This window comes from Microcaecilia unicolor, chromosome 10, assembly GCF_901765095.1.
Source record: "Microcaecilia unicolor chromosome 10, aMicUni1.1, whole genome shotgun sequence".
In the NCBI taxonomy this organism is placed as follows: domain Eukaryota; kingdom Metazoa; phylum Chordata; class Amphibia; order Gymnophiona; family Siphonopidae; genus Microcaecilia; species Microcaecilia unicolor.
In genome coordinates, this window is record NC_044040.1 from 83,998,036 (window position 1) to 84,022,869 (window position 24,834).

The following is a 24,834-nucleotide window of genomic DNA, read 5'->3' on the forward strand; positions in this document are numbered from 1 at the left end:
CTGAGCAGGAAAGACTCTTTCCTGCCCCGACGTCACTAGACCACCAGGGAAGATCGCGTGAGTAGGGAGAAGTGACAGGGCCGGGGGGAGGGCGGGATTCGGACAAGACACACCGGAGCACCTAGGCTTTAGAGTTGGGAAAAAGGAAAAAAAATTTTTTCCTATTTCCCTCCTCTAAAACCTAGGTGCGTCTTATAGTCCGAAAAATACGGTATGTCCAATACATAAATGGGAAAGAAAAGAGAAAATATCAATTAAAACAAACATTAAGGAAAAATATCATCTTAGTTAGTCCACATTATTATCCACAATTGGGGGATCCAAGATCAGGAAAACTATCTCAAAGAAAATAAGAAAAACACAGAATGGTTAATCTTACAATTCATATATTCTGAGGGAGGAAGGTTAATCGGTAATTGCAGCCAGTACAGTGGTAACTTAAAGGAAGTTGCTGCAGAGGGTTCTTCATCTGTTCTTTTAACTCCACAAACTCTTATAATTTCCTGGGTTCAACAAATAAGTAATCAGGAAATAAAACACTTACAAGGGAATCGCTCTAGGAAGGTCCCACCTAGGGCAATGATTCTTGGCTTAAAAGCCAAGAGTTCAAACCTCCTAGTCTGCGATTCCCTTGATATGTCAGGAAATATATTTATCTTTGAACCCAAAAAAACTATCAGCCATATGTCGGAAATACAATTTCAAAACATTGTTCCTATCTAAATCAAAGGCAAAAGTCACTAATAATATAACTCTATATACAGGGTATTTTAGGAAAATTTATCTTTCTCAAGTTATTTTTCCTTAATTGGTTCTCCAGAAGTTCCAATTTTTTACAAGAAACATAATTGTCCTTCATTACCAGATTAAATGATTTTCGTAGAGAAACCATTTCCGAAATCAAAGTCTTTATTTTTTTATCTTGGACTTCCACTTTGTTAGATAAGTATTGATATAATCACATATTTTTTCCTAAAAAATTTTTGACATCTGAAGAAGAGAGTTATTCACACTCTACAGCACTTCACATAGTGCATCCAATTTCTCCACAGAAACTGCTCCAGATATCTTCGGGGGGAAGAGCTCACTCTCCAATCCCCCAGTTGGTTTATTATCCGGAGTCAATGCTGCGCCAGGACCTCCTCGGATCGCGTGAAAATTCTAACCCACTTCGGGCGTTTCCACTGTCGACCTCCATAGCGAAGCGTTACTGTTTCCGGGTCTTGGAGAGGTCATGCCAACAGGGGGACTCAAAGTCACTCCCTCTCCACTGAGATTCGGCAATAAAGCCTTGCTGTTCCCCGAAGCAGGAACCGATATCCCTGACGTTATGACCCCGAATCTCTCCAAAGTAAACTGAGAAGTGGTGGGAACTCCAGCCGTGTTCGAGGAGGACAACACCACGGCTTTGCCTTTCGTCTTCCCCATTCTCTGGGGAGCGCGCCTACTTTTTCAGGTATTCTGGTGTAAAACGGGAACTCAACTAACATACATCCTCCCTCGACGCCATCTTGGATCCTCCAGTTTGGGACACTCTTTGTCTGGTTTCTCCTCAGAGGCCTGTCTGATATGGGTAAGCCTTCAGCATAGCCCTCTGAGTCATTGAAACATGGAAGCCCCTCCACCATTTACAAGGTGGTGTCCCTTCGGAGGGGAGGATATGCCTTTTTAAACAGGTTAGTTTTTATTTTTTTCCGGAAGTTTAGGTGGTCGTACGTAGTTTTCAAGGCTTTTGGTAATGCGTTCCACAGTTGTGTGCTTATGTAGGAGAAACTGGATGCGTAAGTTGATTTGTATTTGAGTCCTTTGCAGCTTGGGTAGTGCAGATTTAGGTATGTTCGTGTTGATTCGGATGTGTTTCTAGTTGGTAGGTTAATCAGGTCTGTCATGTATCCCGGGGCTTCACCATAGATAATTTTGTGAACCAGAGTGCAAATTTTGAAAGCAATGCATTCTTTGATTGGGAGCCAGTGTAGTTTTGCGCTTTTAAATCGCGTTTTTCCAAAGATAAGTCTAGCTGCCGTGTTTTGAGCGGTCTGAAGTTTCTTTAACGTTTGTTCTTTTCTGCAGCCTAATGGCTCCATACTAATATCAGACAAGATTCAGCCATGAAAGTGGTTGAAGCAGCTAGGTTTCTTGTTTATCATTTATTGAATTTTTTATACCGCCCACCTTATAAAGAAATCGAAGCGGTTTACAATAAAATCTAAAAAATGAAGGTAGAAAAAGAACTCCAATAAAGTGACAAGAAAGATTCACCAGCCACAGTACTCAGCTCCCTCTGTGTGACATTTCTCATTTAATTGATTTCTTTGGTGTTAATTTTCAGCATATTATAAGTTCTATATTACAATATAAATAAGTTTATAAGTGAAAATAAATAGGATGAAATTCCTATAGGATCTCTACTGAGGAATGCTTATAGGCATAAAAATACATGCTTCTGATTCTCATTACCTCCTATAACAAAATTACAGAGAATGTGTATTTTTCCTCCCAAGGATTTAGACATTGAATATGCTTACATTTTCCAGGTAAATGCCGTCAATCTTGCAGAAATGGTGGAAAGTGTACTGGGAAAAATAAGTGCAAGTGCTCAAAAGGTTACCAAGGAGATCTTTGTTCAAAATGTAAGTACCAAATTCACTTTCCCAAGTCTAGCTTTTGCTCTTTGGAGATACTTTAGAAGTATCTTTGGAGAGACTGTCAGTTTTTGCACAATGGCAAGACTTTTTAGGGGTTAATTTTATAAAGGACTTGAGCCTATAGAATAGCATTTTATCCACTCAGGTGGGCTCTTATAAAATTAGCCAGGGTTACATGCGTATATAAAGTAGGCATACAGACACAAATTGGTAATGTCATAGCAGGGTATGGAAGTACAGAGGCTATGGGGCCCTTTAACTAAAGGACATTAAGCCCTTAACTCACGATTAGCATATGTCAACAGGCTACCACAAAATGTGTTAAAGTGTTTTGCAGTATTTTGCCTGTTAGCACGTGGCAATCTGCAGGTTACCTATTTTTCGAAACTATTTTTGCAGGGGGCATGTCATGAGTGGAGAGTGGGCATGGAAACATTAACCAGCTAGTGTGTTACAATAGCACATGCTAACCAGTTAACAGTTAGCGTGTGCTAATTCCCACTTGCCCCTAATTCTATAAAAGTCGCCAAAAATTGTGCACACAAATTTTGCCATGTGCCCAATTTGTGCGTGCAATTTAATTTAATAATGAGCTAATTAGTGCCAATAATTAGCTTTTTAACAAGCCATTATTGGCACTAATTATATTTAATTGGAATTTATGCACAAAAATTTAGGTGTGGGATCTATCTTCCCATCAGCAGAGTTTTGCAACAGCAGTTTCATTTCAAGCTTTGGGTGTTGCTGCAGCTGAAAGAGTGCTTTATTTGGAGACTGTGAGTACAGCTGTGATATATAGAAGCATTGGTGTCTTTTGGCTGGTAAGGAAACTTATTTGGCTCAGTGGAGTCTGGTGGTTTTGTATTGTGGAAGTTTGTGTCATAGAAGAACACTGATTGCTGTGTGAGAAAGGCAGTGAGTGGTGGCGGTTGGTAAATTTGTGATTGGAGTATTGAGATGGGTCGTAAGATGAGTATGGTTGAAGAAGAAGTAAATGGAAAAAAGAGGGCTAAGCAGTCTGTGAATGTGGAGGAGGTCAAGAATGTGGGGGAAAGGGCTAAGAAATCTTCTAAGGGTGTGCAGTTTGCTGGTAAAGATGAGAGGGACAAAAAGAGGACTGGAATAAATAGGAAGGCTGCTGGTGATATGGGGCAAAAGAAAAAGGCAGAGGATTGCAGCTGAACGTGGTACATTGAGTGGTCTGGAGGTTCAGCGGAGACAACAGTCCTTGGAAATGAAGGGAAGCAGAAGAGTCTTCTGAGTCTCATTATTCTGATGGTGAGGATTATGGGACTGATGGTGGAAAGAAAAAGGGGATAAAGGAAAGGAGAGATCTTAAAAAGAAAGCTAAAGGGTTGCCCAAACAACTGAAAGATAAGAAATGTATGCAAAATTTTGTCATGTACTGAAGCGTTTAGATACGGAAAAGTATAAGCGTAGGGTTATTGGGAAGAATTCAGATGTTTGGGAGTCATCTGAATCTATAGATTTGTCAGAATCTTCATCTGCCTTTTCTTCAAAAGATGATTCTAAGGAAGAAGTTCAATTGAGAACATAGAAATAAAAGAGGGATCAAAGTGCTGATAAACAGAATGATGTTGGTATCGCTATTAATAAAGTGGTTATTCATTTAGTGCCATAACTCCTTTAGGTACTCATATTCCGTTAAGTTAACAGGAAAATTTGTGGATTTGTTTTCATTATTAGTTAGGGAACAAGATTATTAGATTAGGAAAAATGAGGAGGGTAAAGAGGAGACTAAGAAAAAGAGAGTAAAGGTGGCTAAGTCAATACATAATTGATTATTAGTATTTAATATTTATGCATCAGTTCTAGGTGAAGCTAAGCCTGAATTATATCCATGCTTTTTCTGTCATGATTTTAAGAGCCTATAGAACACATGGTGATTGGTCATGGTTGAACTATGACACTCAATTTAGGAGCCATTTAGCAAAAGATAAGTCGGATGCATAGGGGACGGTAATGATTCCTGTGAGGCCATGGTCCTTTCGAGGATTTGGACAACAGTGTTGCTACAGGAGTTTTGGGATCAGCAGGATCGCAGGCAGGAGAAAATGTTTGGGGATCAACTCAGGCAGAGACATTTAGTGGAGGTGTCAGCTTCTCAGGGTCTTGATCTGGAGGGGGGGGGGGGGGTTGGAGGAGACAGTGCCTGTTTCAAGTTTAATTCAGGGGAGTGTGTGTGGCAGTTCTGTAAGTTTCAGCACAGATATTCAATCTGTGCAGGAAGTCATTCAGCATTCAGATGTAATGTTAAAGCAAATACAACTGCCAGGACCTATTGCCAATTAATTTGGCTGCATTAGAGGAATTGCTGGGCCAATTTCTAGCCCTCCATTTGATAATCTAATCATTTCACCATTGGGCATCACACCTAAAAAAGAACCAGGAAAATATCATTTAATTCATTATCTATCTTACCTCATTGGAGCGAGTGTCAATGCTGTTATTGATCCTAATTATTGTTCTGTATGATATGCTTCATTTTGGATCAGGTTGTTTTATTGTTGAGAGCTCATGGGAAGGGTGTGATGATGGCAAAGACTGATATTGAATCAGCCTTTAGGATGCTACCAGTTCATCCTGAATCATTTCATTTGATGGGTTTTAAATGAGTACATCAATATATAAGTATTGCCACACTGACACAGACCAAAGGTTCATCAAGCCCACTGATTCCAATAGTGGCCAATACAGGTCACAAATACCTGGCAAGATCCCAAAAAAACGCAATACATTTTATGCTGCTTATCCCAGAAATAAGTAGTGGATTTTTCCCAAGTCAATTTAATAGTGGTCTATGGACTTTTCCTTTAGGAAGCCGTCCAGACCCTTTTTAAACCCCGATAAGCTAACTGCCTTTACCACTTTCTCTGGCAACGAATTCCAGAGTTTAACTACACGTTGAGTGAAGAAAGATTTTCTCTGATTCGTATAAAATTTACTACTGTAGCTTCATCGCATGTCCCCTAGTCCTATTATTTTTGGAAAGAGTAAATAAACGATTCACGTCTACCCGTTCCACTCCACTCATTAATTTATAGACCTCTATCATATCTCTCCTCAGCCGTCTCTTCTCCAAGCTGAAGAGCCCTAGATGCTTCAGCATTTCCTATAGGGAAGTCATCCCATCCTCTATCATTTTCGTCGCCCTTCTCTGTACCTTTTCTAATTCCACTAAATCTTTTTTGAGATGCGGCAACCAGAATTGAATACAATATTTGAGGTGCAGTGGCAGGAGAATCACTCAACCACAAGACAAGGCAAACAGAACTGGATCACAGTGGACTGGAGCAAGACTTCACCTACACTTAGCCGCCCTTCACCAGGAGTTGAGCTCCTGGCTGCAAGCGGCTGGCAGGACTTACCGGACAGGACAGGAAGGCGGAACTGCAGGACACAGCAGCCGGCTGACAAACAGCAGATCACACTAGAAACACACTGGGGTCCCAAGTAGGCAGCAGGCAGACGAATAATCCAACAACAAGCCGGGTCTGGGCAGGCAGCAGGCAGAAGAATAGTCCAGAAACAAACTGGGTCTGGGCAGGCAGCAGGCAGGAGAATAATCCAGGAGACAAGCAAGGTCAAAGACACAAAAGGGAAAAAATAGCACAGCAATAACTCTCACCAAAGGAAACACCTCTGAGGACCTCTGTTGCAAGGCAAACTAGAGACCTACCCAGGTGGTTAATAAAGGCAACCTACAAGGGAGTTCACTAAGTACGGGTTCTGCTTGGTTCCAAAAAACTCCCAAAACACTCTGGAAGGCTGGAAGATCTGGACCAGACCAGCATATCTTCTGGAACATGGGAAACGATAAGCCATCAGTTCCCAGCACTCGCCAGGTTTAACCACCGGGGGCCGAGGTGTCTGTAAGCAAGGAACCTGGGCACAACCGTGACAGTACCTCCCCCTTAAGGCCTCCCCGGACTTCTCGTGGGGTCTGGATTTCCTTGGATCCTCTTGGTGGACTCGGCTGACAAGTTTAGGCGTGTCCCCAATGTTCCTAGCATTAGGTGCGGGACGTGAGATAGCCAGTTGAGGGCGAGACGAGGCTTGGTCTACAGAGCTGGGTTGAATGTCCAGCACTGGAGTAGAGCTACAGACCATGATTTGCTGCGACCTAGTCCTCTGATTCTTAGATCTCTGGTTCTCCGGATTGTCCTGAAGCTTAGGGCCTGAGGTTGGCTTCTTACGTAAAGTGTGGGACCACCGGCCCCAAGGCATCGTCTTAGAACACCTGCTGGCCGGACCCTGGGGCCCGGGCACATTACCAAGTTCCGCTTGGCACTGGCTGATCGGGGGTAATGCACATGCGCAGGTCATTCCCCTCGTAACAGTTGTAGAGTCCTGGGAGTCACTAATATCCGTCCATGCATCTGAGTCCTGGTCCGGCTGTTCACCGACCACACTATCAGTGTCAGGAAATAAACAAAGTTTTCGGCACGACTTGCCCCAGTCCAGGATCTCACCCTTTCCCCAGGACCGGATTGTGTCTCTGTAGCCAGGGAAGACCCAAAACAATGGGCTGTGCTGCTGAGGGAAGGACATATAGAGAGATATCCTCCCTGTGATTGCCAATCTGTAAGCTCACGGGAACCGTTTGAGTGTTTACATATCCTTGAATACTTCCATACACTGAAAAGAGCGGGATGGTCTTAGGTAGTTCTTGTGTGGGAATGTTAAGTTGATGGACCAGAGACGCCGTTATAAAGCTTCCACCCGCCTCAGAGTCCAGAAAGACCTCAGTATGCTCCTGTCTGTGACTTAGGTCGAGTACCGCTGGCATTAGGAATTGGGTACGCAGGAGGTTAGAAGATTGGCTTATTACTGTGCCTGCAGTCAAACCTGGCCCTAAGGAACCGGGTTTCTGTGGACAGTTGACCGCGTAGTGTCCCGTCTCCCCACAATACAAGCAGAGATTGAGGGTCCGACGCCTCTGTTTTTCTTGAATCATGAGAGGGGTATGACCTAATTGCATGGGTTCTGCTGGTGGTTGCGGGGGAACCTCCCGCGGACGAGGAGTCGGTGGTAAAACTTGATGGCTCGGTGTCTTCATACCTATTCTATGGAGCGCCGTTCTTTGCCACGCTCCTGGAATCGAATATCAATCATAGTACAGATCTTGATTAGCTCATCCAACCTGGTGGGGAGTTCACGTCCCGCCAGTTCATCCTTAATCTGCTGTGCCAACCCCTGCCAAAATGTCGCGATCAAACTTTCATTGTTCCAAGCTAATTCAGAGGCTAAAGTGTGGAACCTAATCGCATAGTCACCCAGGTGCTGTGTACCTTGCTTGAGTCTCAAGAGTGCAGAAGTTGCGGAAGTAACCTTCCCGGGTTCTTCAAAAACTCGTCTAAACTGATCCAGGAACCCTTGGAGGTCATGAAGCACCGGATCGTCCTTCTCCCAAAGAGGGGACACCCAAGCTAATGCTTGACCGGACAACAGAGACATAATGTAAGCTATCCGGGTTCTCTCCGTGGGGAAATCTTGGGACTGGAGCTCAAAAATGATTTCACACTGGTTGAGAAACCCTCTACAGTCTCTGGGATTATATCTCGGTGGTGACTTAAGATGGATACCTGTCGTGACCGAACCCCTAGCCAGTACCACATCTGCAAGGGGCAGCGCCGAACCTTGCAGCGTTCCCGGGCACCTGTCCTGCACATATCTCTGTAATTGATCCATCTGGAGAGTCATGTCCCTGGCGAGTCCCTCTATACGTGGGTTCAAGTCATCAAAAAATTTGTAACAATGAGCCATTTGTCTCTGTAGCTCCCTAACAGTGGGTGACTCTTCCGAGCTCATTGCCTTGCAATCTGTCAGGTTTCCCGGCGAACCTCTGCATAGTGAGCCCTTGGACCACTGCCGAGAGGCGGCAGCGGCAGGAGAATCACCCAACCACAAGACAAGGCAACCAGAACTGGAACACAGTGGACTGGAGCAAGACTTCACCTACACTTAGCCGCCCTTCACCAGGAGTTGAGCTCCTGGCTGCAACCGGCCAGCAGGACTTACCGGACAGGACAGGAAGGCGGAACTGCAGGACACAGCAGCCGGCTGACAAACAGCAGGTCACACTATAAACACGCTGGGGTCCCAAGTAGGCAGCAGGCAGACGAATAATCCAACAACAAGCCGGGTCTGGGCAGGCAGCAGGCAGAAGAATAGTCCAGAAACAAGCCGGGTCTGGGCAGGCAGCAGGCAGGAGAATACTCCAGAAACAAGCCGGGTCTGGGCTGGCAGCAGGCAGGAGAATAATCCAGGAGACAAGCAGGGTCAAAGACACAGAAAGGAAAAAAATAGCACAGCAACAACTCTCACCAAAGGAAACACCTCTGAGGATCTCTGTTGCAAGGCAAACTAGAGACCTACCCAGGTGGTTAATAAAGGCAACCTACAAGGGAGTTCACTAAGTACGGGTACTGCTTGGTTCCAAAAAAAGGGAGTTCACTAAGTACGGGTACTGCTTGGTTCCAAAAAAACTCCCAAAACACTCTGGAAGGCTGGAAGATCCGGACCGGACCGGACCAGCATATCTTCTGGAACATGGGAAACAATAAGCCATCAGTTCCCAGCAGCCTGGGGAACCACCGGGGGACAAGGTGTCTGTAAGCAAGGAACCTGGGCAGAACCGTGACAGCAGAGGGTTTCAATGTATCATCATCAACGACACTGAGATCCCTTTCCTGGTCATGGATTCCTAACGTGGAACCTTGCATTACATAGCTATAGTTCGGGTTCCTCTTTCCCACATGCATCATTTTGCACTTGCTCACATTAAACGTCCTCTGCCATTTAGACTCCCAGTCTCGTAAAGTCCTCTTGTAATTTTTCAGAATCTTCTCTCGATTTAACCACTTTGAATAACTTTGTGTCGTCAGCAAATTTAATTACCATAGTAGTTACTTCCATCTCTAGATCATTTATAAATATGTTAAAAAGAAGCGGTCCTAGCACAGACCCCAGAGGAACCCCACTATCTACCCTTCTCAATTGAGAATACTGACCACTTAACCCTACTCTCTGTTTACTATCCTTTAACTAGTTTTTAATCCACAATAGGACACTACCTCCTATCCCATGACTATCCAATTTCTTCTGGAGCCTTTCATGAAGTACTTTGTCAAACGCCTTTTGAAAATCCAGATACACAATATCAATCGGCTTGCCTTTATCCACATGTTTGTTCACCCCTTCAAAGAAATGTAATAGATTGGTGAGGCATGATTTCCCTTCACTAAATCCAAATTGGCTTTGACTCATTAATCCATGCTTTTGAATATGCTCTGTAATTTTGTTCTTTATAATAGTCTCTACCATTTTGCCCAGCACCAACGTCAGGCTCACCGGTCTATAATTTCCCGGATCCCCTCTGAAACCTTTTTTAAATATTGGCATTACATGGGCTACCCTCCAATCTTCCGGTACCATGCTCAATTTTAAAGATAAATTACATATTACTAACAATAGTTCAATTCTATCATTACTCTGGGATGAATACCATCCGGTCCAGGAGATTTGCTACTCTTCAATTTGTCAAATTGCCCCATTACATCCTGTAGGTTTATAGAGATTTCATTCATTTCTCCGACTCGTCAGCTTCGAATACCATTTCTGGCACTGGTATCTCTCCCAAATCTTCCTCGGTGAAGCCCAAAGCAAAGAATTCATTTAATCTCGCCACTATGGCTTTGTCTTCCCTTATCGCCCCTTTTACCCCTCGGTCATTTAGCGGTCCAACCGATTCTTTTGCCGGCTTCTAGTTTCAATTCTTTTTTTGAAAAAGCGATGCCTATGGGCTGTTCTATTTCTTGCTCTCATTTTGAAGCATTTTCAACATTTATTCATTGGGTGGTTGAGCGGGAATCTTCTGACAATATTATTCATGATTTGGATGATTTTCTTTTTGTGGGTCCTACTGGAACTAGTGTTTGAGAATCTTGTTGATGTATTTGGAAAAAATACAAACCAGTTGTATGTTCCTTTAGCTAAAGAAAAAGCTGAAGGTCCTTGCACAATGCTTACCTTTTTAGAAGTGGACTTTGTTTCTGTGCTGATGCAGTGTAGGTTGCCTATTGATAAAGTTAAGAAATTGGTGGAGGTTATTAATGTGGTGTTGTTAGCTAAAAAGCTGACACCGAAGTAAGTCCAGTCATTGATTGGATTATTTTACTTTTCTTTTCTTGTAAGGTGATTCCAGTGGGAAGCATTTTTATTAGAAAATTGTCATATTTGACAAAAGGAGCACTTAAAGGACATTATTTTATTAGAATTCTCTCTCAGGTTAAAGTAGATTTGAAGCTATTTTTAGAAGAGTTTAATCATGTTTTGGTTTGGCAAATTCCTCAATCTCTAATACTGTTTCAGATGTGTATTGGCGGGGTGGGGGGTGTTAGGACTTGGTTTATATTTTGTTGGATCATGGTGTGCTGGAGTCATTGTTATTAACTCTGACTACTTAGATTAAGGATATTTTGAGTAGGGGTGGTCAGGCAGTTCTTTTGCAGTTTGGCATTTCAGTGGTCTTTGATGCCATAGACCACTCACTGATGCTTTATAGGCTCAGTGAGTTGGGTATTAGTGGCAAGGTGCTTAATTGGTTAGTTTTGCCAACTGTGTGTGCAATTAGCAAATGCAGGTGGCAAAACTAACACGGAATTCTTTAGCACATCCCATGTTAGTTCATTTTTGCTGTGTTAGGCATACATTATCACTTAATGAGCTTAGTAAGTGACTTGCTAATATTTTGTCCCCACTACCTCAATATTCTGCCCTTTAAGATACCCTAGTACCTTCACTTTTTTTTCCTACATAAAACATTTAAATGGGGGCACTGAATAACAAGCCATCTCCTTCGGTGGTTGAGTCTTTGCTCTCTTCTCCCTGTGATTTATTTACTTTATTTTTCTCATGGATCCAAGTTTAAGGAAAATAAACCATGGGCAAGTAGCTGTAAAGTTAATGTGGCCAGCTGAAGAAATAAATAGGCAGTTTGAATAAACCTGCCTTAAGATGAAAACCCCTTGTCTGTTTGTGTGCTCTAATTTGTACCTGCTGAGTTTAAAATGAAACTTGAAACTGTTATTCCATGCTGCTTCTTATGGTGTATAATTTGTATTCTACTGACGTTTATTATATTTCTGTCATGTAAATGTTTAACTGTGCTGTATTTCTGATGTTGTATCATGTCATTGCTCTTACTAGGATTTGTCATTGCTCTTTCTAGGATTTAATTTCCGTAATATCTCATTGAGGGGCCTTTTTACTGAGCTGCAGCAAAAGGGAGCCTGCGCTAGCATCAGCTCATGTTTTTGAGGTGCACTGAGGCCCCCTTTACCACAGCAGGTAAAAGGCTATCTTTTTTTGAGGAAAAGAAATGGCCGTGCAGTAAGTGAAACACTTACTGCTCGGCCTTTTTGAGGGAGCCCTTACCGCCTCCCATTGAGATGGTGGTGAGAGCTCCCATGCTAACCTGGCAGTAGCTGGGTTAAGTTCTGGCGCTACAAAAATAAATCGTATTTTTATAGCACCGGAAATGGCGCATGCTAGGGGTGGGAACTACTGATAGGCTCCTGCGATAGCCCGGTGTAGTTCCAGATTGGTGCACACTAAACCCACGGTGGGCTTATCGCTGCTTGGTAAAAGGACCCCTGATTGTGTTTTATACTTACATTTGGTGATTTTACTATTATTACACTGTTGACACAATATAAATTGTTTATGCCAGGTTTGTTGTACACCGTCTTGGGCGAATCTTGTCATAAAGGCATTTAATACATTTCCCCCCCCCCCCCCCCCCGAAAAGGCCTTGAAGTGGAAATGGCCTTCAAGTTTTACAATTCTCACCCCTCCTCCAACAAGTTAAAACAGAAAAAAATACTCCAGATTAACATGGAACCTAAAATTAGATGCTCTAAGCTCTTTTAAGAAGGACCCCCTTTCCTCTCCCCCAAGTTGATGTTCTTCTGAAGACGGAGGTTGCAGTGTGAATATAACAAAGGCAGTAAATAAATCTTGTCAAACAAACAAATAAACAGATTTACTAAGATGCTGTTCCCTGGACAATGGCAGAAGGTGACATTGTTGGAGTGACTCTCCTGTCACACCATGCAGGCAGAAAAGAGGAAGCAGCTGAAAGTATGCTACACTGTCCAAAGTCAACTCAGATAGTAAAGGGGGGGAGCAGAAAGAGAACAGAATCAACTTTAGGTGTGGATCATTAAAAGAAACTTGGAAGGTCTTTTACTAAAACTTAGCTCAAGTTATCTTCAGTAGGGCCCATTTTATTCCTATGGGACCTGCTGCAGATAACTCAAGCTAAGCCTTAGTAAAAGACCCCCTTGGAGAGCACTGAAAATGGCAGCTTGATTCTGGAGCTCCTCATCAACCTCCTCACTTATAACTAGGAATAGTAGCAAGAATCGGCAAGCCAGATGAATTTAAATTTAGCTTGCCTTAAATTTAGTATTTTCAATTCTCTGATCTTTTATTCTTGTTTTATGACTTTTTAAAATAATTTTAGATTTCATATCCTTGTACACTGCCCATGTGTAAGGTCACAGGACCTAATAAAACCCACATAATGAATTGGGGAAAGGCAACAAAGGTTGAACTATAATAAAATCAAATAGAATATATTCTAAGTAAAAGAAAAAAAAAGTAAAACATATTAGCATAGGTAACAATCTGTATAGACTAAAATATAGGAATCATAAAAATCTATATACATTAGATAAGAGGGATAATATGTTTTGAATTTTTAATAAATATGAGTTGGAGTGGAGGAGAAGCCTAATGGTTAGAGCACTGGTCTGAGAACCAGGAGAACCCAGTTCAAATTCCATTATGGTTTTTTGTGAGCTTGGGCAAGTCAATGTACCCTCCATCGCCTCTGGTACAGACTTAGGGGCCATTTTACTAAGGTGTGCTAGAAGTGGCCGGAGCTACGATTAGCGCTCTGGCCACTTTCTAGCGCGGCTGAAAAATTGCTACTGTCAGGGTTCTTTTAATGGCCACTCACTAATTTCCGCATTACTGCGTGGTCTTTACTGCTGGGAACCCTTACCATCACCTACTTAGGAGGCAGTAAGAGCTTCCATGCTACTCCTGCGCTAATTGGGTAGCACACAGTAATGTGCCTGCTCTACCCGATTAGCATAGGCATGCCTACTGTCCATCCCCAGACATGCCTCCCATGGCAAAAAATTAAAAAATATATTTTACCGCAAGAGTAGCATGCACTGCTGCCCAAACTACCAAGGGATGCCTCAGCACGTCCCACAGTAGTGACCTTTTACCACATGGTAGGCCTGCGTGAGGCCTGCTGTGCCATAGTAAAAGGGCCCCTTAGAGTGTGAGCCCTTCAGCGACAGAAAAATAGCTGAATGTACATGGCTTGCAAGCAGTATACAAGAAAATGAATTCTTGTGGCTCATTCCTTGATTGAGTTAGTTTGCTATAATCATTGCCTAAAACTAGACCTTTGATAAATGGCCACAATTTTTCCCATTAAATTTAAATAGTGGGACAAAACAGGGTTGCCTGTGTAACCCTAGTTACAAAGGGGTCCTTTTACTAAGCTGCGGTAAAAGGGAGCCTGCGCAGGCATCATCACGTGTTTTTGATGCATGCTGAGGCCCCCTTTTACTGCAGCGGGTAAAAAGCTGTCTTTTTTAAAATAAGAAATGGCCCTGCGGCAACCCGGAGGTAGTTCCAGATTAGTAAGCGGTAAGCCCATGTTGGGCTTACCGCCGCTTTGTAAAAGACCCCCAAAGTGTCCTAAGAACTTCTGTGAGGTTCAGTTAAAGTTTTTGCTAATATTTGCTATATCCTATTGTAATTAATGTGTACCATTTGTCCTAGCACATAAATCAGTATATGTGGGAGTGATTTTTGTAGTAAAGTCTTTCCCCACAGGGGATGGTCAACAGAGGAGTAAGTGATGGTATAAGAGTTAATTGAAAAATCTGGGAAGCAAATTTGTCTTTGCCTCCTTTCTGCCAGAGCTTCCAAGAGAAATACAGGGGTCCTAGGTGCTGAACAATGCCTGGACCAAAGGAAAAGTGAAGAGCATGGTGGTTTTGCGTCCCTTTTGCCTGAAGAATGTGAAAGGATTGGCTGAAAGCCTATGAGCAGTGGAATAGTGGACTATACTGGGAGAAAGTTGTGGTGTGCCAAGTGCAAGAAATTCCATTTGGGAGAGAGCTTGATCTGTCAGAGGATGGAAGTCAGCTAGATAGCCATGGAATATGGGAAACTGCTTCTAGGAATTCCCCCTGGATCCAGAAAGCCCACAGAGGATCAGAAGTGTGTGTGTGTGTAAGTGTAAGTGTCTTTGTAGATTCCTAGAGGAGTGGCTTGCAGAAGAGAATAGTGTGAGGAAGAAGAGTTCTAATAGAGGACCTCACAGATTCTGAAGAGGAGACATCCCAAAGCCTGAGGAAAATATCAAGGAAGAAAAAGCAACCTAGTGTCTATTTTCAGATTATGGGGTTTTATGATTACTCAGTGTGTGTGTGTGTGTGTATATATACCCAAGATGGTGTACAGAATGCATATTCATGAGCTAGATTTGTATGCATTGCTTCCACTGCTTGTAAATTTCTCTCATGTATATTCTTTATGGATATCCTAAAACTTGGACTGGCAAGGGGTGCCCCAAAACAAGTTTGCAAACTACTTAGCAATATAGACTTATAGATGTAGATGTATAGATACCATTAGGCCAACTGAGGCAGGGGCCTCAGGCAGCACTCTCCAGGTGTAGCACTCTCCCCTTCCCTCCTCAACCGTCTTCCCCATGTTTACCTTATTTTTTTCATTTCCAAAAGTCGGTAGTGGCAGCAGCAGCGATTCCCATAGGCTGCCCTGCCACTGGCACCTGTCTCTTCTCCCTACTGCATCCCTTCTCTTGACATACCTTCCTGTTTCCTCAGAGGCAGGATGCAGTACAGCGAAGAGGCCGGTGCCAGCGGCACCACAGCAGGGCAGCTTATCCACCTTTTGGAAAAAATTAAAATAAGATAAACGCGGGGAAGAGGGTTGAGGAGGAATGGGGGGAGATGCCAGACCAGGCAGGGGTGGCATCTCATCTCTGCCTGGGGTGGCAGTTTGCCTTGGTCTGCCCCTGCCTTTGGGGTTCAATCTCTGCTTGCGCTTCCTTAGTTTTTCCTACTTGCAGGTTCTAACAACAACAACAACAAAAAATCCAGCAACAGAGCTTTTATTTCTGCAGGACTTCATTTTAATGTAGAGCAACTGTCAAATGACAGTAAACAGTGCCTGCTCCTTTCAGATTTAAACAGTACTTTTTGGCTTGCACATTCTCAGCCAAATAAAGGAAACAGATCTCACCTGGAGTTCTCTCTTCCTCTGCCCTCACCCACATGCTGTCTATGTTTGAGTTTCCTCTTATTTTCGTTCCAGAGACTGGGTTGCTGCATTCCAATTTGCCTCTCATGAGTTCCCTTTTATAAACCACATAAAAAGAAAAACCCATACCACAGCCGCCTGTGGCAAATTCTTTATCTTGTTCCTGTTCCTTTTCATTGTATGTAATCCACACAGAGCTGGTTTGGTTTGTAGTGCAATATAAGTTTTAATTGTAATTGTTGGCAGCATCTTGAAGCTCTGGTCTATTCTGCTTTTTTTTGGGTCTAAACATGCAGTTTTATTCCCACCTGCTCTGACTTGCTTAATTATTGAGGTCCCCATGGGACTGAGGGTTGATGCAGAAAAGCCATGTGCATGGCTGAATGCATGGCTTCTACTATGAACATAATGAAACATTATTCCACAGTCATCCAGTAATCAATGAGCATGCAAATTACTACTGCATTGAATTGTGTGCTATCAGGAAAAAAACAGAGCATACCAGGGCAATAATTCACAGCTCATTGCTAAAATGTCCCCCTCATATGAGGCTCATGAATAAACTAAACTGCTTTAGGATAGGTTCCAAGGTGGTAAACTGGATCAGAAATTGATTAACTGACAGGTGGCAGAGGGTGGTGGTAAATGGAATTAATTCCAGAAGAAAGAAAGGTGATGTAACCCACTTCCCTAGTGAAGAGTTCGTTTTTTCTCATGAGGAATCTAAGAAGAATTAGAAAATTCTTTGAAGTAGTTCAGTTTAAACTACTAAGTTCTGCTTTCATCTAAACTAGGTTTCTATAACTTAATCTTCTTAGGGACATCGAGACGTAATCTTCTTCGTTTACAGATGATTCTGAAAACGGCAGTTAGGTTAATATATTCCTTGAAAATATGACAGGATTACTACATTTTATGTAGAACTGCATTAGTTGCCTGTTGAGTCCAGAATTAGGTTTAAGTTCTCCAGGTTTTTGTTTCAAGTACTACAAGGGAAATGTCCAGCATACTTATTATCTCACATTGAATTGTTAAGTCCTTCTAGAAACAGAAGAGCTTTATTATGCTGGCCTTTGACATTCTCTTCTGCTAAGGAGATAAAACGGCTCAAGATTTATGATATGCTACTTGCTTATCAAGCCCCAAAAATATTGCGTTCATACATATGCCAACTGCTTTTTGATCAATTATGATTATATTATTTTTAAAAAAATTACTCAAAACTGTTCTTTTTAATGAATTTTAATCTCTTCTGGTTGAGTTTTTATTTTGTTCTTCTTTATTGCTTGTATTGAATCCCTCTTATTGTAAACCACATTGAACCAGTTTTGGTGTTAGCGGTATATAAACTGTAACTGTAGGCCCCCAGGTTTACTTAACAGCGTCATCAGATCCAGATATGCAAGAGATGATGAAATACGAAAGTAAATGTACAGAAACCATCTCCATCATTACACTTGGACAAGTGAATGGAGATGTAGAATGAGTGAGAATCTACTAGTATATATAGGAAGGAAGGAAGCAAGAAACTAAATTTGAGAAATAAAGAAAAAAACTCTTTGAAGAATTTGATCAGCAAATAAGTAAAAATAAATGGAAAATGGATCAGTTCAGTTCAGAGGGACCAGTTGTTTTGAACATATCACCCCTGTACTGAAAAAATCTACATTGGTTACCTATAGAGTTTAGAATTCAGTTTAAAATCCTCTGTTTAGTTTTTAAGGTATTGGCACAACAGGTTTCAAAAATTGTGGCATTTCAGCTTTATATATATCAGCCAGGTAAACAGTGACTTTTTGATATTCCTTCCCATCATGTTGTTAGATCTGAGAAATATAGAAATACAATCTTCTATATTATAGGACCAGTGGCCTGGAATAAGCTTCTCCCTAGATTGAGGAATATTAAAGAGATTAAAACTCAGTTATTTATGCAGGCTTTCAGCTGGGATAAGGAGTGAAATTGTTAATATTCTGAATTGATTGAGTCTATCTGTTTGTATGTATTTTGTTTTTGTCAGGTTTGTGACAATATTATGCATTTACCTATGTAATCCGCAAAGAACCATGGATTGAATATAGAGAATGACACAGGGACAAAATTTGTCCCCCTGGGTTCTTGTCTCCATCTCTGTCCCTTCCCCACAGGCTCTGTCTCCATCCCCGCCAGTTCTGTCCCCGTCCCCACCCCATCCCCCTGGTCTCTGTCATCATCTGCAGAAGCCTTGAACACATGATATTACAGTGCACTCCATTTAAGTGCACGTCGGATAAGCGCATGCTCTGTTTAACTGCATGCCGCACTTCGGTCCCATTTTTGGCACCATCAATTTCTATTGGGACAAACTTCGGTTTAGCGCACCACTGATAAGTGCAAGATTTGCTTATATGCATGGTTTAAGATTGCTTCTCTGCAGGAAAGATTCTGCATAAGCGCACGCATGGAATATGGAAGCCGATTGGCACGTAACAAAGGGGCGGTAAATTTGAAATGTTGTTAAGTGTACACTGGAGTCGTCGTTTTCGTGCAACTGTAAGACTTTAACACTGGCTGAACGAATAGAAGTTCTTAAAAAATTAGAAAACAAACAAAGTCAAGCATCTATTGCTAAAGAATATGGTGTCAAACCCAGTCAAATTTCACATATCTTGAAGCAGAAAGACCAGCTTCTGGAAGATTGGCAAAACAATACAAATCTACACAGGAAATGAAAACGGGCGGGAAAAGCTGAGGATGTAGAAGATGCTGTTCTTCGGTGGTTTTCTCAAGTCAGGAGCAGACAGTTTCCTGTCAGTGGTCCACTACTTATGGAGAAAGCTAATCAGATAGCTGAAAGTCTTGGACTAACTGAATTCAAAGCCACTGTTGGATGGTTGGAAAGATGGAAGGAGAGGAACAACATAAAATTCAAGAAACAGCATGGTGAGAAACAAGACGCTGGTGAGTTTGGTGCTGAAAATTGGGTTGTTTCAGTTCTTCCTACCATCTTGAACAAGTTTGCACCTCATGACATTTTCAATGCTGACGAAAACGGTCTCTACTGGCGAGCAATTCCTGATGGAATACTTGCAATCAAACAAGCCGAAACTACAGGAAGTAAAACGTCGAAGGACCGACTGACGATCCTCCTTTGCTGCAATATGGATGGAAGTGAGAAGTTGGAACCACTCATCATTGGAAAGAGCAAACAGCCCCGTTGCTTCAAGAATGTTAAGCGACTTCCTGTGCCATATGAGGCTAACGCAAATTCATGGATGACTGGGGAAATTTGGAAGTAGTGGCTAAAGAAGTTAGACATTAGAATGCGGGCACAAAAGCGTCAGATTTTGTTGCTTTGTGATAATTGTGTTGCACACAGTGATGATGTCAGGCTGTCTAACGTCAAGATGGTCTTCCTGCCACCAAACACTACCTCTCTGATCCAACCTATGGATCAGGGCATAATAGCCAATTTCAAACAACATTATTGAGCTCTTGTGCTACGTCGTCTGATGAGCGTTATGAATGACCAGACTGGCAAGGATAAACGTGCTGTTGACCATGCTGTTAAATGTGCTCTTGGATTCCCTACATATGCAGAAAGAAGCCTGGAATCATGTTACACAGGCAACCATTGTGAACTGCTACAAGCGGGCAAGCTTTGTTAAGGATGTGGAGAGGGACGAAACAGATGCAGCTGTTGCAAACGCGTCAGATGAACAGGCTATTGACATCCCAGCCGGTGTTACTGAAGAGGAGTTTCATCACTACGTAGCTGTTAATTACGATCTACAAACAGCTGACGACAGCACTGATATCGAGATATGCGCCTATACACAGGCAACGGCTGATGATGAAACAGATGATGAAATGAGCAGCGAGGCACATGCTGACGACATTCAACAACCTCCTATCACTTTTGCAAGAGCGCTGGAGAGTCTCAACACTGTGTGGGCCTATCTGGAGGCCACTGGATGTCAGTGCTAGGACAGTTTTTGCCGTCTGACAGACGTAGTCTATGGAACTCACAGACACAAGAGTGTACAGAGGACTATGACTGATTACTTCAAGTAAGCCTAACATCAGTTAATGGAGACTGTATACTGTACGTATAATAAACAGTACTGTACATATGTTTATCAGATGTCAAGCTTCTTTGGGTCACAACAGTTAAGTGCACGCTCCGGTTAACTGCATTTATTTCTTTGGTCCCAGACCCTTGCACTTAAGCGAATTGCACTGTATATTTAAATCTTTTAATTAAAATGTAAAAAGGAACAATATGCTGTGCAACTGTTGTTTATAAATCACAAATAGAAAATAATAATAATGAGCAACTATAATAACCCCCCCCCCCCCCACACACACACACACACCACCACCACCACCACCCTCTACCCTTCCAACTCCAACAATAGCTGGCTTCTATTACCCCAAAGAATCCTAATCCACCCTGTTAAAGTGTCCAGGGGTACAAAATACAACCTGTTCTTTATTCCCTAGCAGAGGAGAAATATGCCTTATGAAGCACTGTTATGATTTTTTAATCTATGGATGAATAAATCATCAACAATCTCAGGAATCAGTCTACATCTCCTGTCTTCCACAGTCCTTCCTGCAATAGAAGATGTCTTCCTAGAAGATGTGCTGGTAGGAGGAATGTACAGGATCTCCCATGCAAATTTTGCTAGTTGTGGCCAACATGTTTGTTTGTTTTTTCCAAAAAATCAAAATATTGTTGTCTGCATCACTCAAACATAATCAACAGTCCAGTTCATTAACAAGCTTCAACATAGAAAATGACATTAGGACAAAGTTTGTCCCCCTCCCATCCCCGTATCATTCTCTAATTGAGCTGAATAGAACATTCTCTAATTGAGCGGAATAGAACATTTAAAATAAATAAATAAATATAAAGTTTTACTCCAGGAGCCATTCATTGATCAAAACCAGACATATGAATGGTAAAGGAGAGGCACAATAAGGTGGTATATCTTATCACTGGAAACCTTGTAAACATTACAGGATTGCTGTACTGGAAAAGCACTCACATCGTGACACTAGGACAATAATGGAGAACAAAGAGGTTATAACCACCTGGGACACTTTCAGTCTGACCAATAAAAAGCTGAATGCAAGGAAACCAGACAGAGTGGTAAAGGTGAAACACCAAAATGGCACTGATCATAGAGATGTCAGTACCAAGCAATTACTCTATGAATCAGGTGGCGAGGGAGAAGATTTTAACCCACCCTGTTTACTAAGCTGTGCTAGTGGTTTCCATGTGCTAATGCCAACACAGCCCATTCACTTTGAATGGGCTGTGTCGGCTTTGTTGTGCAACTTAGTAACCGGGGGTAAATTTATTTATTGGATTTAGCTAACCTTTTTCAGTAGTAGCTCAAGGTCAGTTACATTACAGTACAGTAGGTATTTCTCTGTGATCTGTGCGGCTAGTAGGATTACTTGAGTTCTTTTAATTTTTGTATGACGTATGAATAAGCTACACACAAGAACTAGATATGATATACCTTTATTGTAATGCAGAAAATAGCATCATTAACAAGAACAGCTCACTCTGCAATCTCTGGTCAGCTGAAGGACAGGTTACAGCTTACTACAGTCTCCCGCTCACTGAGCCCAAGCAAAGGCTGCAGATTCCAAGTGAGGCAGAAAGGCATGGAAGGACGCACACTGTCTGAGATCTGTGGAATGTCTCTAATAGGTGTGATTTGTCCATTCCAAACAACCAAATACTAGTACAATTATACCTTCAGTTGCTTGAAGGGTGCTGGCCAGAGCATCCAACTAGAACTTCGTGCCTGTACAAAAAGGAAGCAAACAAACTATCACAGCGGAAGGCTAAGGATGAGAGAGATGGATATGTTTTTACTCTCACAATGTTTTGATGTATCTCCTTCTCCCAAGCAGCACAGATAAGAGTGGTATGTTTGTGTGCCATTCTGAGAAAGCTCTTCAGTGTCGGTGGTGTAGCCATAGGGCCCACTCAATTTGTGATCAGGCCCACCTAAAATTTCAGCTCCCTTAGTGTGGCTGGTAGGGATCCCCAAACTCCGCCAGCCAAAGATCTCCTTCCCACCAAAAGAATGTACATCTTCGGTGGCCACCAGCACTGTCCCCGAACCACTGCTGCCAGCCTCAGCCCCCCCCCCCCCCCCCCCCCCACTATACACATGCTTAGTTTTCACACTGTAATTGTCTATTGCATATATTTGACTTATTCTTGCTGTACACATCCTTGAGTGAATTCCTTCAAAAAGACAGTAAATAAATCCTAATAAATAAATATTCATGAAGACTGCACTTTATTCAAGACACTCTTCACGAACAGTGTGCACTCGCTTGTAAGAGTGTGTACTATTGATGGCACACAAAACCATATGGAATATGTCAGCTGACATTTCCTATGTCAGTTCAAATGAATGCATATCCCTAGTTTTTACCACAAGTTAACTGATAGTGTGGCCTGTACTGACAGTTACTGTGAGTTAAAACTTGTGGTAGATGCTTACTACACCTTAGTGAACATGCTCCTTAAATCTCCATTTCCTGCCTCGCACTCTCAACTATGCATTGTGATTTCAGAACTCTGCCTGTCCTGGGAGAATGCTATCATAGATTTTCTGTATTTTAATTTCCCACCTAAAATCCTAATTTGTGCTTCTAGAATCTCCCTATGTTGTTGATACCTATGTGTTCCATGATAGCTGGTTCCTCTCCAGCACTTTCTAAAATCCTATGTAGATGACACACAGTATGAGGTTTCACACCTTCACATCAGGCATGCAAATTACCAATTGAGCTTCATGCTCACAATTCATTCATCTAGGGTAAAGGGGGTAAGACTTGATATACTGCCTTTCTGTAGTTACAATCAAAGTGGTTTACGTATTACATGCAGGCAGTTATTTTGTACCTGGGACAATGGAGGATTAAGTGACTTGCCCAGAGTCATAGGGAGCTACAGTGATACTTGAAATCAGTTCCCCAGGTTCTCAGGCTGCTGCCCTAACCACTAGGCTACTCCTCCACTCTACATTTCTGATAACTGAACCCTCAATTAAAAGGGCAGACCTCACCCATTCCTCCTGGGTACACACTGATGAAAACATTTTCTCAGTGTAACAGAATACTGCATCACCTTGGGTGCAAGTCCTGGCCATAGGATTACTTCCGGCCACAATGAAGTGACACTCTCCTTCCAGATGACCTTCCTCTTCTATATACCCTTTTCACAGACTCAGGTCCTCTAAGTCTGAGATCAGACTTGTTCTTTGAGGACCAGGAGCTCTTTGCATTGATTGCATTTATTAAAATTTTCATATATGAGGAACTCTGTGCAAAAGACTGAAAAGCCCCCATCTTGCTGTTAGACTATTTTCTGCATCTTATTTTTGTTGTATCACTAAAGTTATTTGAAGTTGCTTGAGAGTGGGGGATGCTTAATCCCATATAAAGTCCCTTAAACTAATTTGATCTATTTTATGTTAGTTAGTCAGTGAGTTGTAAATGGACTGCATGTAGTCAATGAAAACCTTAATTGACTTGTGAAAATGTTTCCTCCTAATCTCTTAATTGAGGTATGTCTATAAATCAAACAATATGCCTGGGATACAGTGAGTGGAAATCAAATACCTCTGATGGCTACTTTACAGGAAAAGAGCTCTCTCTCTCTCTCACCTTCATATGTAAGGCAATAGCCTTTTGTAAATTATTTCTTATACAAATATTTTCGTTTTATGTACATATAATTAAACCCTGTATTGTACTGGTAGCTAATGAAGTTTTTGCCAGTAGTGTGATGTTAAGGATGGGCAATCATTTCAAATGGTGCCCCTGCTATCCCTTTACTGCTTACATGGGTGTTGCCTCCCACTCGAAGGATTTCAACATGCCCTGCTATGCCCCATCCTCTACTGTGACGCTACCCACACCCTCCTAATACTCTCCTAACCCTGCTCTTGTCACAGCCCTGCTACACTTTAGCCTCCCCAAACAGCTGAGTCACCAACTGCCTATACCTCCATGGCTCACTGCTAAGGAAACCTGGAACTATTAACTGAGAACTGAGTCTAGAAAAATGTTCAAAGGCTAGTTTATTTTTCACTACACCTTCGCAGCATGAAACAGTTGATGAAAAGGCAAGACAGAGAAAGGAAAAGTCAGGGCTGCCTCCATCTATGGACCAGGTAAGGCACTGACCCAGGGCGCCAATGATAAATCCCAGTCTGGCATCTCTCCCTCTCTCTTCCTTCCTCTCTGTGGACAGGGAGGGAGAAATGTCGGTTGGGGATTCAGGATTTTGGCACCCTTTATCACCAGTCTTGCTGTGTAGGGGAGACGGGGTGGAGGGGAAGCTACTGGACATTGGATGGGGTGGGGTGGGGGAAGTCATTGGAAAAGTTGGCTCAGGGCACTACAATCCCTTGAGCCAGCCCTGGGAAAAGTTAGGAATCACAAAGTCCAATAAATCAATTTGACTTGATTTCTTAAACTTTTTAAATTCCTGACCTTTTCTTCTGTGTTCTGAAACCAAAGCATTTTTATTTTTAAAACATTACCAAGGGGTTTAACTTAGCAGATGTGAATTACAGCAGATGTGACTGTATTTATTTTGGTAAATATTTTATGATATTTTGATATTTTAATGTTATAGATATATGAAATGGTGGTGTCTTGTTGATTTTATTAATATTATTATGTACTTTGCCTTATTAAAAGGCAGAACATAAATAAATAAACAATAAGGCCTTTTCCAAGTTATTGATTTTATGGTTGAAGTAACTTATCT

The 24,834-nt window shown here is 42.1% G+C and overlaps 1 protein-coding gene across 1 annotated transcript in view; it reads left to right on the forward strand.

Annotated features, from left to right (window-relative positions):
- Positions 1–24,834, forward strand: part of WIF1 (WNT inhibitory factor 1) — a 309,700-nt gene that overhangs the window by 277,085 nt on the left and 7,781 nt on the right. The window contains 1 exon segment of the mRNA XM_030216172.1: positions 2,535–2,630. Coding sequence (XP_030072032.1) covers positions 2,535–2,630 — 96 coding nt within the window.